The 14,931-nt window shown below is 37.1% G+C and overlaps 1 protein-coding gene across 4 annotated transcripts in view; it reads left to right on the top strand.

Annotated features, from left to right (window-relative positions):
* Positions 1-14,931, top strand: part of mylka (myosin, light chain kinase a) — a 133,093-nt gene that overhangs the window by 96,989 nt on the left and 21,173 nt on the right. For all 4 annotated transcript variants that reach the window (XM_079822474.1, XM_079822475.1, XM_079822477.1 and 1 more), the window contains 3 exons: positions 7,971-8,018; positions 11,503-11,630; positions 12,434-12,587. In XM_079822474.1, coding sequence (XP_079678600.1) covers positions 7,971-8,018; positions 11,503-11,630; positions 12,434-12,587 — 330 coding nt within the window. The remainder of the gene's footprint in view (positions 1-7,970; positions 8,019-11,502; positions 11,631-12,433; positions 12,588-14,931) is intronic.

Genomic DNA, 14,931 nt, shown 5'->3' on the forward strand with positions numbered 1-14,931 from the left:
ATATTTAAAAATGTTTGTGTGCGGCTGATCCCTGTGTGTATAGAGTGTACGCACGCATATTACCAACGTGCCCTTTAAATAACACACAAAATATTGCGTTACAGGTTTTCGTTGGTCAATGGCGCAGTCGTTTTCAGTCGCCTCAAAATTGCAACGTGCCAACAATGCGCCTGAACAAGAATCTTTTTCAGACCAGCATGCCCATGGGCGAACAGATGGGCGCGAGTGCACTTGCTATTTAAACAACATGGTGCTGGAGGTGAAAATGATAACTGCATCGGGCTGAAACTAGCAAAAAAACACTTGAGTTGCGCCTGGTGTCACATTGCGCCGGGTGTATGATAAGGCCCATAATGTTCCTGCATGCATTTATGTTATAATTCACATGCAGTTGTTTTGCATGGATCTGCAGAACCAGATTCCACAAAGATGAGATGCAGCAGTGCATTTGTAGCAGCACTGAACGCATGCAAATATGCTTTCAATGTTGTACATTTCCACTTCAACTAGGCTAACAATATTGAGAGTGAGAGTGATTAAGAGTGATTATGGAGCAACTGAAGGTTTAGGCAGGTCCTCCATTATAGGGGTTACATTGAGTCATTGAGTTGTTTGCAGTCATGGAAAATCTGTGATTAAAAAATCACGAAGCTGTACAAATAAGCAGTGGTGTTTTAGATGATGGAAAATTCTAACCTCCAAAGCACCTCTGAATTGCTGGTGGAAATTGAACCCAATTGCTGTCCTCAAGGACTCCGTGCTTTCATGACCAGTTCAGGAACAACCATTGCAACTTACGTTATGCTTGTTACATTCCTCTGTCCTAATGGCTTATATTTGTATCACTGTGTTATTAGTTATGCTTGTTATGGAAGCATCACTGTTAGTGTTGAACCCTTAACCTAACTAAATATTAAACTTTGCCATGTAACTCATGTCACCCCGTATGTATATGGTACAAATACTTTTTTTATGCATCAAATTCAGTCCTTCTGAAAAGATTGTTTGCTGTAAGCTAGTCCTCTGAAACCCTCCACCTCCCCCAGCTCCACCTGCCTAGATCTGCTACAGGATTTATGTATGTAAGATTTATGTATATTGATGTATTTTTTTTCCATTTTTTTCTGGGTTTATCCTGTCGCTACACATATTTTCCCACAAACCAGTCAACTCAAAGGAAGTTAAAAAAAGATTGCTAAGTACTCCCTTGCGAAAAAGAAAAGTGCTCAATTGTATTGAATGTGCAATTCTAGTGTTCAAATCGTAAAAGTATATTTAAAAAAACAAATATAAATGAAATATAATAATAATAATATATGCAAATAATATAATATAAATTAAATAAAAGGCCACTTTTATTGTGCATAAATTATGTAATTGTGATAAATTATTCTTTCTTTTGATCTCATTCGTTTTTAATATAGTCTTTTTAATAATCATAGATGTACACATAAAGAAGTGTGCTTAACTTGTAGTATACTGTCCCTAAACCTCAATAGCATCAAAAGTATTTTGCAATACATGAACACAATAAATACATTGTATCAAATTGAATTTTTTTGACATAAGTACATAGCAGTTAAAGGCACCGGCCATATACTGTATTTAAATAAATGACTTACAAGTTTCAAGAGAAATGACATTAAACAACATTTTAGTGCAACATAAATGACTGTCAGTATTGTACATTTGACAGTACACTTTAACCTTATTTCAAAAACAATAGACAAAGTAATTATGAAATTACATATAAATATTAGGGGTGGGAATCACCAGAGGCCCCCATGATGGGATATTATCGTGATACTTAAGCCACGATACAATATTATTGTGATTTTTAAAAAGAAAATTGGGATATGCAGAGTATTGCATTATGAATGGTCATGCACATTTTACTTTCACTTTAGAATTAGGAACAATTTGGGGGCGGCAATTGCTTGAATTGTGGGTTTGTTGTCATTCTTAATGAAAAACAGAACAAAAAAACAGGACAATGACAAACTCACTTAAATAGGCACTTTTACATTTTGCTTTGAAACCAAATCTTCCACTCTCCGTCGTCTTGACCATTCAGCTCCTCGCTCTCTGATAAATGAAATCTGACTCCTGCTGCTGGTCTGTGCTGCGACTCTCGTTCGGATCATTACTTTTTAATTGTAGTGTCTGTTCTCTAACTGAACTAAATGATTTTTACTACTATAAAAAAATTAAAACAACGGTAATACCGGCAACACAGACTATCGCAGCAAGCCTATTGTGTTGTATAATGAATGGGTGCGCTGACAGTGTAGGTATGGCATATAGACCGCTTATTTAATTGTAATTGCGAGCGAAGTTCTGTTCCATTGCAGTGCGCAGCTGGCTTGCACTTGTGTGTAAAATCAACACGTAACTAACAGAGTGGTCCACGTTCAGATATATGTGAGAATGCGCTTCCTTCACAAACAGCTCACTGCGCATGTGTGTGTGAGCGAGAGTGATGCGCTGTTTGTGATATTACAGTCTGAAATAAATATTTAAAATTATTATGATTATTTCCTGAGTTTTGAGCGCGAAGCTTACGGGCACATTTTGCACAATACGAGCTGAAATTAAGTTCCTGAAAATATCGATACTTGCCGTCCTTGTATCGATACAATATCACCACACAAAATATCACGATACTATGCTGTATCGATTTTCCCCCCACCGCTAATAAATATGTACTTAAGTCTTAACTAAGTGGGTCAAAAAAGCACTTTAAAGTTCAGCTAATTGCATTCAATGCAAGGTTAAACAATAATAATGTTTCATTAAACTGTAGAAGTGTAGTTATGTTTCACAAGTGCAAGCAATTTAGCAACAGGATGATAAGAGAAGCAGTAGAATCAGTCATGTAACCGTTTTGCGGTAGACCGTTGCATGTTGGTAGTAAGTATAATAGAATAGTACTGACACTTCATTTATTTCACCGTGAAGAAATTGAGCTAGCTCTGGGCATTAAACTCTCCCCCCTTTTCATAACTTCTACTATGTCATATTTTATGCAGGACTTTTAAATTCTATTTTCTATTATGTCTCTACATACAATACATGTAGATATTTCAGTGATTACAATAATTCACTTGTTTTTCTTCCGATCATTTATAAAACGATGAAGCAATGTTCAAGAGAGACACAGTGATCTGTTTCCTGTTTTCTGTCTTTCTTTTTGTCTGGTTATCTTCTGCAGTGGTTGACAGTGTGAAGTGGTTGTTATATTGGGTGATTTGTTGAAGCAGTGGAGGGCAGAGATTATCTGTTTTCTAAGTGTCTTCAGGTTGTCAGGCCTTTAAACAGATACGTTTGATCCTGTGGCCTAAAGACTAAATATTATGAAACATGGAAGGGATGTCCCATGTGTGTGTGTGTGTGTGTGTGTGTGTCTGTGTGATGTTTTAGGGGTATTCTAAAGCCTTTGCTCTGATCTTTACTCATTTGTCTAACCTGTGGTTTACATTTATGTTCAAAGAATATGCTTTCTTACCAAGGCAACTTCAAATAAAGGCTGTATGTTTTTTTTATCTGTATGTTTATTGTTTGTTAGGGCATTGTGAACATGCATGTTCCCAAAATTTTAAATTCAACAGCCAATGTAATACAGTAAATGTGCAAAAGAAGAAGTTCTTACATACTCTGCATGCCTGAGGTTATGGTAATGCCATGTTAGTAGCCTAATAAACAAATAAACTCAATATAAGTCATTGCATATGGTAGCAGGTGGTAATCCTGAGCTCAAATAGAGATGTTTCTCATTTATTCTGCATGCTGAGTTTAGTTTACTGTCAGGCCGACTCTGTGACACATCTTAGCTAACCGGCTTAGGGCCAGATTTACTAACAGCCTGGGTCAGTGCAAACCCTCTTTTGCCATTAAAAACTACTGTCAGGAGTTTTCATTACTAATTACTGTGAAACACCTAGTTTTGCTTTCCTTTCTGTAGACACAAATCACAAGCATGTGAAGTCTTTAGATAACTTTGTCTTTAAAATGCAGTAAATATTCAGCCCTGCATGTTTTTTTCTTTTATTAGGCTCTCCCCAGATAAAGATCCTCTTAATTATTCTTCAACTAGCCTAATCTTATTTTGTCTGGCTATCACCAGACCGAGCTCAATCTTTTAAGACTGAACATTGGTCTGGGGAGTCTGCTCTGTATTTTCTACTGCACAAGAGGCGTGATCAACGAGTATAGTTCAAATTACTCTGTCCGCAATTGGATAGTCCTTCAGCCAATCAGACCAATGTCTCTATCCGTCATCGTGTTAAACCCGCCAATAGCGCACCAGGTGGATAAGCCAGTGTGTGATTGGGCCCCGCAAATTTGTAACTGAAGCAGGATAGAAATATGTACAGGTTTCCAGCCTGAGCTGCGGGGCAAAATCAAATCGTCGGTAGATCGGGCTGGGTTTGCCCAGTCTAAATCTTAGTAGTATTTTGGACAAAAGCTGAAATTTATAGTATGGATGTACTGATAGCATCTAAAATGTTAGTCATTTTCATGTGCACAGATTTAAAAATTATATTATTTTGTGAATCCTTTATATTATATTTATATTATAAATATATTTGCCTTATATTGTTAACTGTGCTGAATAAAGGTGATGGCAAATTGTGAACATATTTAATTAATATTTGTTTTTAACAATAAAATTAACCTTTTGAATTCAGTTATTCCAATATTCTACGTATATAAACATCTCTAAATTTGTTTATATGTAAAATGCTTACATTTTATCTGTCTATTCAAACCAAGCGGCAACCTCCCGCAGTTTCTCTTGAAGCCAATACGGAAGTGCCTTAAACTGCAATTCATTGACTGGCCGCTAGGGACTGGCTCCAGAAGGGAGCAGAATCTCATTGAGCCCCATGTTAAAATGGCCAACTTTACAGCAGAATAAAACATGTTTACAGCCTGGTACAAATTGTGGTTTTGGTCTATACGGCTAATTTTGCCCTTCATAACAACTGTGAGGGGGGTGAATTTTTTTATAACTCCCTCGTTTTACATTATAAAAAAGCATTAAAGTTCTGCATAATTAAGGGCGTGGCCACTTCGAGTGACAGGTGGATAGCCATTTATCTGCTGTCTGTTAGTATCGCGTCACTTAAGCTCCGCCCACGTCCCGCCTTTTTGCCCATTTTCTGTTATCCGGGAGTGACGCGCGATGACGCACTGCCAAGATGGCAACGGCCATCTTGTCCATACTTTGCGCTTCAGAACAGCTCATCAGAATCCTATGGGTGACGTCACGGACACTACGTCCATATTTTTTTACAGTCTATGATGCAAACATACAAAAAATAGCCACGATAAAATTATACAATTATATCAAATTATATCAAAACATGCAAACGTGGCATTTATTTTAAAGACAAGTACACATTTCCACCAAAAATATTTGACAAAATAATAATAGAAAAAGGTTTTGAAAATAGGAGAAATTAAATATATTGTTCAAAAGGAAGACTCTGGGCCCTATCATGCACCCGGTGCAATGCGACGCCAGGCAAGTGTTTTTTGCTAGTTTCATCCCAACGCAGTTATCATTTAACGCCACGTTGTTTAAATAGCAAATGCACTCGCGGCCATCTGTTCACCCATGGGCATGCTGGTCTGAAAACAAGATGTTCAGGCGCATTGTTGGCGCGTTGCTATTTTGAGGAACTGAAAACGACTGCGCAGTAATTTTTGTGTTATTTAACTGCCACTTTAGTAATATGTGCCTATAGACAGGTGCACAACGAGCGTACACTCTGCTTATAACACACATGGGGAGCAGTAGCACACAAACATTTTTAAGTATTAAAATAAAAAGAAAGCATCACAAATTCCGCCATGTAAATAGTGAATCTGCTGTAAGCACAACTGGCTTTTAAATGAGACTCTGATTGGTTTATTGCACGTTACGCCCCAAACACACCCATGACTCATTAAGAGACCTGGTACAACCCTTTTGGACCAAGCCCCTGGTGCACAGACTGTTTTTTCCTGTCGTTAAACTAGCAAAAGTGGTTTCGAACACACCCTAAGTGCAGCTGCGCCATGTGCTCAGATCGTTAAAATAGGGCCCAAAAAGTCCTGGACACTTTCTGGGTGTCAAACTTTGTGTGAACTTAAGGAGAACTGACTTCATGCATCCACTTAAAATGACATTGAGACTAATTGGTTAAGAGAGGCTGTGGGTAAAAGGTTTTTTTTTTTTCTGGGAAAAACAAACAAACAAATATTTGTTCAGAGATGCCACTTGGTTACATTTTTGTTTTTTGTTTTTAATCTAAAGCAATGAAATTTAGACATTTTTTTCTGTGAATTTAGTGGTCAACATGTGCTAAAACTATAACTCAAGATCATGTTGACTTTACAGCCCTAAAATTTCACAAGTTATAGCAGGTCATACTGATCTTGGTTGAAGGTTCTATGTATATGTTACTGCCACAATTGATTTATAATGAAAGTAAAGTTAGGAACATCTGATCAGCTTCATTATAATCTCTATTTATAAGCTCAGTTTGAGATGTGTTTTGTCCAAGGGACTCAGGTGAAAGCTCAATGAAAGTCAGATTTGAGCCAGAAACAGAAATAGTTTTGTGTTGGAAAGAGGATGTTTTCATTTTCACGGCTACAGAGAAAAGGAGAGTGGAATTAGAGAATGGCCTCTCAGAGAGGGATGAGATTGGAATGTCTTACAACCGACAGAAAAACTCCTCCGAAGTTTGACATTGCTTCAGATCAGAATAGGTTCATTGCTAGCGCTCGCTGCAGCTCTAGGCTTGTGTTTGTTGGCTTTGCCATCACATTGTTTCATGACAGCGATCAGATGTAAAATAAATAATGGCAAAAGCTATTTCCTGGATTCTTGTTGGGGATATTTTTAGTATGACCAAAAAAGGAGAAGAGCAAAGAACCTTAGCAGCTGATCTCTCCTAGTATATCCAGAGAAAAAACATCTCTCCTTTCCTCTCATTCTGCCCTCCCTTTTACCATTTTGTAAACGTGAGAGTGCATGTTCTCTCAAATAGACTAGATTCTGTGAGTAGATCTGGTGGTCGATGTTAACATTTTTGTGTGTGTGTGTTCATTTTTTTCTATCCTGGTGAGGGACTTCAACCTGAATGCACTCAGACTCATGGAGACTCAGACTCAACTAAATCGAGGTCCCCACGAGGAAACAAGCTTATAAATCATACAGAATGAGTTATTTTGAAAATGTAAAAATGCATAAAGTTTTGTGTGAAGGGATACAGTTTGTACAATATAAAAACCATCATGTCTATGGAGAGTCCCTACACAATCCTGTCCTTATGGGGACATTTTTGGTCACCATGAGGAAAACAACTTATAAATCATGCTGTGATGATTTTTGAACATGTAAAAATGCCGAAAGTTATAAAACTTTCGGCATTTTTACATGTTCAAAAATCATCACAGCATGATTGATGGGTAGTTTTTTTAGGGAAAGAATATACAGTTTCTACAGTATAAAAATAATTATGTCTATGGAATGTTCCCATGAAACATGGCATCCCAACGTGTGTGTGTGTGTGTGTGTGTGTGTGTGTGTGTGTGTGTGTGTGTGTGCGCGAGAGAGAGAGTGAGAGTGTGTGTGTGTCTTGAAACTTTAATGTACATCAACTAAACCATTTTGGTGTAAATTAAGTAAGGGATAATGTACAGCCAGCTAATTAATAACCTATAACATAATCAATAAAATGTGTAATGGACATGCAATTGAAGTTGATTTTGAAATGTATTGTGTGAGAAGAGAATGTGATACGAGAGACAAGCACAAGTACAGTAGGAAATCACTTTACGTGGGAAAATTCGAATGTATTGGCTGATGTTTTATGATCAGTTCTCTGGACTGAGGTTGTATGTTGAGCCCATTTTTTCTGTGTAAACTGAAAGTGATGTGATATCTGATCATTTACTTCTTGTGTCTTTCACTTCAGGTGAGGCCAAAATAAAGAAACCCCCACCCAAAACACCGGGTAAACAAGGTAGGATCAAATCAGTCATCATCTGCATGGTTTTTTGGGTTAAATAGACATGCTGCTTTTGATAATAATCAACAGATAATAATGTTGTCCCTCAGTTTGTACAACCAAAGAAAATATATGGTATAGCAGGGGTGCCCAATACTCTTCCTTCCTGCAAAGTTCAGCTCCAACCCTGATCATATACAACTGAACCAGCTAATTAAGATCTTTATGAGCACTTGATAATTACATAGATAATTACAGGTGTGTTGGATCTGAACTCTGCAGGTAGGTAGATCTCCAGGAACAGAAATGGGCACCCCTGTTGTATAGATTTTAAATTACTCTTTTTTTCTTCAATCATAAATGACTTGCGCCTCAGAGTGAGCAGACAAAACTATTTTAAACCACATCATTCTGATGACAGACTTTGGTTCAGGCATTCCAGTATGACCCAACCAACATTTGAGATGCTGTGCGTTATTCACCATTGAGGCAAAGTCACGTGGCTCGAATCTAGGGCTGTAGCTGGGCCCCCTGAAAAAACATGGATGTGGGCCCCCAACGCCCTCCACTCATATCATACAGTATATATACAATATCGGTAGGCCTATAAGATATGGGCATGTAGGCCCACATCTGGTGCCATGTACCTAAGAACCTAAGGATTTTTTTTTTTTTTTTTTACAAAATAATTAAACAGACAAATAAATAAATGCAAATAAAGGTCATTGATTTACTTAGCCGATTTTATAGCCTATACAAAGTTGTGTGTATATATATATATATATATATATATATATATATATATATATATATATATATATATATATATATATATATATATATATTATATCAAAGAATGGCATTAAGCGATTAATAACTTTGTTTACAGTCATCAAACAATTATGCAAGACAACAAAAGACAAGAAATTGATAAAAGGATAAAATAATGCATATTGTTGCATATTGTTGATATTGTTGCCCTTGGACTGCTCTAGCTGCTTCTATTGCCCTCATTTGTAAGTCGCTTTGGATAAAAGCGTCTGCTAAATGTAAATGTAAATAAACTTTTTTAAAGTAGGCTTACCAGCAATATAATAGGCCTATAAATTGTTTTTCCAGTCAGTCAGTCTGGTGTCTAACAGATTAGATAAATATTCAGAAATGAAAAAAGATGCAGTCAAATGTAAAATAAAACCACTTAAGTTTCTCACTGTCTTCATTTTTGATAAAGATAATGTGCTATTTTGTTAAAATAAAGAACGTATCCATAAATAGATGTTGTATTCGCATTTTCTTGACAGTAGGCTATTGTTAAGAATATCACATCAGCAGCCGGCAAGTCTGTAATCCTTGTGACGTGCATATTTTTCTGCATGTTATACAAACCAACAAACTATATAATATCGCAAAAAGACGAGGACTTTGAGCACAGGTATACAGAGATGTTGACAGCACCGAAGTGCGCGGGTGGTGTCCTATTCCCGCGAAAGTAAATCGAGCTGTGAAAAGTTCAGAGCACGGCATCCCATCACATTGACTCCCTACAGTGCACTAAAAGAACATTAATGTTAAAGAACGTTTTGATAGACTTAAGCAATTTTCCTGGCCTCCCTTTCCTTTTCATGGCGTTACTGGTATGCAGATTTTTCTCTCACTTCCACTAATTTCAACTGTTCTAGGAGCAGCCCCAACTATGATTGGTTCTGTTTACTAGCTGGGGTGGGACTTGTGATTTTATTGGGTCGCTGTTTGTCGCTAACTGAGCTGAAATAGTGATCAGGCTAAACCATTTTTTTAAGTAGGAGAGAGAGAGATTTGAAAAACTTCTTTAAATAATTTGAATGTTTTTGTGGTTATCTCTTTGAACTATCAGGCATACAAATGTAGCTACTATAATGATTCATAAGAGTAGGGAAATATATAGCATAACTGCTGGATTTAGTGCCTATAATTGTGACCACCTTTCCCCCCACTGGCGACGGCCCTGCTCGGAACTTTGAGTCTCGTTAAGCAAAATGAATGAATCTTTTTTCAAATAATTTCATTCATTTCAGCAGAATATAATTGAAATGTTACATGTTAATAGCCAACACATCAACATGTTAATTCCCCAACACATCAACTTAAGCAAACGTTGATCATGCTTGTTTGTAAGGAAGGTTGGGAATCATTAACTAATTTCTGTATCCAATACGGCTGTCACGTCAAGTAACAAAAGAACAAACGACTCAGACCCGAAGACTCGATAGGTGAACTAATAATTTCTGTTTCCTGTACAGAACCCATGGGATGTTGCGCATGCGCGGTCAACACAAAATGAATGAATCGTTCCTGATCGACTCATCACTAATTAATTCAGTTTCCACCATAGTTTATGTGCATGTTTTCTTATTGGATACATTTATCGGCCTCAATTGAGTGCATATATTTTTTATGTGCATTTTTAGAATTGATGTGCACCTTGGCATTTCCATAGAAATTTTTTTATGCAATATTCTAAAATGCACTTTTTTTTTGTGCTTGATTCACCTTGCAAACATACCAAGGAAGTGAGTGACATGTAAGGGACATGCTGTAACTGTCTATACGTACACCACTGATTGTTTAGACCAGCAGTGCATGACCATGTTCCTCCTCCTAGAAAAGAAGTCCCACCTCAAAATTATGATTTAGATTGTACACCTCTAGTAATAAACATGATTATGTAAATTCAGTAAAATACTAGCTACACATCTCTGCAAATTGCAGATGCTATCAAATTTTATCCTGAAATGGACCCTTAACTACCCTTGCTACACTGTGTGATACTTTCCCCCATCTAGCGGTGAAAAGGTATATGACCATCCAGTGAATATTAGTTTCTGTTCCTCTCAATTCCGATTTCGTTTAAACTCCCACGGTGGCCGATTTAGTCCAAGATTAATATGGCTTCCAGTTCGACCTTGTCCACATTCGACACGGTGCCATCGAGTGTTAAAACGTGAAAGGCGAAGCTTGAATTCACGGGTATGTCCCTCTTTGGCTAATGTACTTTCAAGATGGAGGGGCAACATGGCGACCTGCATTCAAACCCCTCACCCGTATGTATTTTCAATGGCATATTATAAACTTACGAGAATACTTTATTTCTTGAAAGAGGTAAATATACATTAATGAGCACATATATTTTTGAAAGAACTAAGTGTTTTTAGCAAAGAATAAACTAAAAAAGTTACACAGTGTAGCTTTAAGCATTTACATTTTAGTTTCCCAAAAAAAATCTGTAATGTAAAAAAAAAAGTTTTTGATTTATATATTTTGTGTATTATGTATTGCTTTAGCTGGGTCAGCACATGCGATTTGGTATGATCGTCGCAACAGAACATATATCAAATCTCTCTCTTTCTACACAGTGTGCTGTGCATTTTCAATACATTTCTAACCCCTGTGCGAGCGAATGGATATTCAGAGAACATAAATGGATCCTAAATGCTGTGTATAATTGGATTGTGTGTGTCAGGTGTTCCTCCTCAGATCCTGCAGTTTCCTGATGATATGAAGATCTTGGCGGGCCAAGAGGTCAGTCTGCTGTGTAACTTCACTGGAGTGCTGCCCATCAGCTGCACCTGGCTCAAGTTCCGCAAACCAGTAAGAAACATTTCACATATTAATGTGTAGAAACCAGAGAGAGTTTATTCTTTAACTCATAGATGGCACAGTAATTCACACACCAGTCCATTTTAAATGCTTTAAAGGGATAGTTCATCCAAATATGAAAATTAGCCCATGATTTACTCACCCTCAAGTCATCTTGGGTGTATATGACATTCTTCTTTCAGATGAACACAATCGGAGTTATATTAAAAAATCCAAGCTTCCAAGCTTTATAATGGCAGTGAATTGTTGTTTCGTTTTTGAAGTCCATAAAAGTGCATCTATATCCATCATAAAAGTGTCAAATATCTAGATTTTGCCAGATCGGAAAAAAACTTAACTGGTGTGCAATGTCGTCAGACGTAGCGTAAGTGTTTTAAACTGCGAGCGGCGCAACACTTTTTCCGTAAGTTGAATACGGAAGGCCACCAGGAAGCTAGATAATTTAGTTAAAATGGATAGTTTTCTTACACAAACGCATTGTTGTAAAACGTTGTTTTTGCTGTTTAATATGGCTTTTGGATTGGGAGTTGCCATGGTTCCCAAAATGCTTTCTATGTTGGCAGCTTTTCCAAAACAGCCATTATCCTAAATAACCAAACATTGCAAGCACTGGCATACCCCTCTGTACACATGGCTCAAACACACACACACACAAAAAAAACTTTTATTACTCCCATTTATTTCAGTTAGTTGACTTTCCACTTGAAATGATTTGAACTGAACACTTGAAGTAGCCTACGCCTGAAACAAGCACCCGTGTTCATGTTGGTTATCCACATCCTCTGCTTCTTCAGATTCAGGAAGGTCAAGGCATCTCAGTATCAAGCACAGACAGCAGCAGTCAGCTGACCATCAAAGAAGGACAGCAGGAGCACTGCGGCTGCTACACCATCGAGATCAGGAACAGCTATGGCATGAGACAGGCAGCACTCAACCTCACTATAGTCGGTAAGTGTGAACACTAGTGAACACTTGAACATCTGGACATATGTACAGTACATGGGAGTTATTACATGAAAGGAGTTTCATAACATGTGATGAAGCCCCAAAATATACTTCTTACGTGGTTTGGAATAGTATGGAATTTGATTTGATTCATTTCCAGGGTGGGATAAGTATGGAAAAATGCAGGTTAAGGCGTTTTAGGCTTCTAAGGGCTTGATATCATCTCGAGAAAACCATTGGGAAAAAATAGAACATAAAAATATTTATAGATGACTGTATTCTTTATATAACCAAATATAAAGCTAAAAAAGAATGCTGTATGAACCAATTATTTTAAAAAGGTCTGAAAAATCTACAGATAGGCTTGGAAATGTGAGTTTGGAAAATAAGGGAATTTTGAAATGGAAACTGTGTAGGAACCCTGTAAAAGGCTATCTAATATAAGGATCCTTCACACAGGATGCGTTCTAGTCTGTCCAATACGTTTACATAAAATTATTATTATTTTTTTATTTAAAAACAGAGCAGTTGAGCACAAGAATGTGTTCAACCCAGGACAGGGTTTCTGCAGATTTAATGAAGATAAATGTAAGACCTTTTTAAGACCATTTAAAGAGAATACTACGTCAATATGTTCTCTAAATGTAAATGTCTAAGCACACAATATGTTGTATTTACAGCACTTTAAAGTTTGGAAATACAATTTCCAACAGATCTCCATAACTTTTTAACTTATTTTACAAAAAAAGCTTATAAGTTTGAGAGAAAGTAATTTCTGATAGATATTTGTTCTTGTTTTAAGCATAAACTCACTTAATTTTGTTAAAATTCTCAGAAAACAAGACTTAGGCCACAAAAATTCGCAAACAAAAATTCGCATGCGAAATTTTCGCACGTCAAAAAATAAATTCGACCTCACGTTATGTCAATCACGCTTGCACACTGCCTCCGAAACTTTCGTCCGTCAAAAAAAAAATCGGAACAGGTTCGATTTTCTGCGTTTTTCGCATCCGTTTTTCCCATCTACAGTGCTGATGCCCAACCTAAAACTGCTGGCAATGCTGGTGAATGAATCGCCAGTGCTCCTCAGATACCCACAATTATATATACAAATATAATTGTATCAAAAATACTGCAATATCACAGCTATAATTATAGCACACCAACTCCCTGTAAACCGTGTGTGTGTGTGTGTGTGCGCGTGCGCGCGGATCCTAGACATACTGCCAGTCTCTGTTCAGGATTGGAAATTGGTGGTCTTCTTTTTAATATGTGGCTCCAGTATCGCTAGCAAAGCATCAAACGGAGCCACTGACATTCAACTTTGAATCAGTCTGGATAATCCGCAGCTCCTTGATAAGGAGGTGGAAGATGGCATTTTATGTTGTTTTGCGGTTTTTTTTCCGTAACGCATTCATTAATACGCATCGGACTCAGTGTGCAAGGTCTCTGTGCGTGACGAATTTTTCGAATCACGAATACGAAAAAACGAATGCGAAAATTTCGGACTCAGTGTGCAAAGGCCTTTAATTTCTTCATTTTGCATCTCAAGTAAATGTATCTTGATTTAAGGATGTTTAGATATTTGTCCTGGAAAACAAAAACTCTAGATATACATTTTTTGCAGTTCATGCAGTTATGCTTTGAAGTTTAATGAAGTAAAAATAAATAAAAACTATTCTGATAAAGTACAGATACTTGAAAAATATAGTGCAGTAACAAAATAAATATACACTGTAAGAAAAAAATCTGATTTTTTTTTTACCAGGACATTTACAGACCTTTCCTGCAACTCTAACAAAGGAAAATCCCAAAAATATCTGTACCATACATGGACATGGACAATCCTTGTTCAGAAAATTCTATACAATTATATCATATCATCAGTAGCATTTGCAGAAAATGTCTTCACCTCTGAAAATAATCATTTACTGATCTGCCCTATTTCTATGGACACTTTCTTCAAAGCTGAAATGTAAAATTATGGATAATCACTGTAATAGCCTACATTTTCTGGTAAATTTTGTCCACCACTATCTGCTTGAAACGCTGAAAGAAAATAATCTCATGAAAGAGCGACAGTACAGTGCATTGTACTGTATAGATAATCCCACCTCATGGGAGTTGGCCCAACCTTTTCAGCTATAACAGTTTCAAATCTTCTGGGAAGGAAACACTCCTAAACTCACATGGTTTAGGAGTGTGTTTATGGGAATTTTTGGCACTGATGTTGGACGAGAAGGCCTGGCTCGCAGTCTCTGCTCTAATTCATCCCAAAGGTGTTCTATCGGGCTGAGGTCAGGACTTTGTGCAGGCCAGTCAAGTTCCTCCACACCAAACTCACTCA

This window comes from Gobio gobio (genome assembly GCF_949357685.1).
Source record: "Gobio gobio genome assembly, chromosome: 7".
In the NCBI taxonomy this organism is placed as follows: Eukaryota; Metazoa; Chordata; class Actinopteri; order Cypriniformes; family Gobionidae; genus Gobio; species Gobio gobio.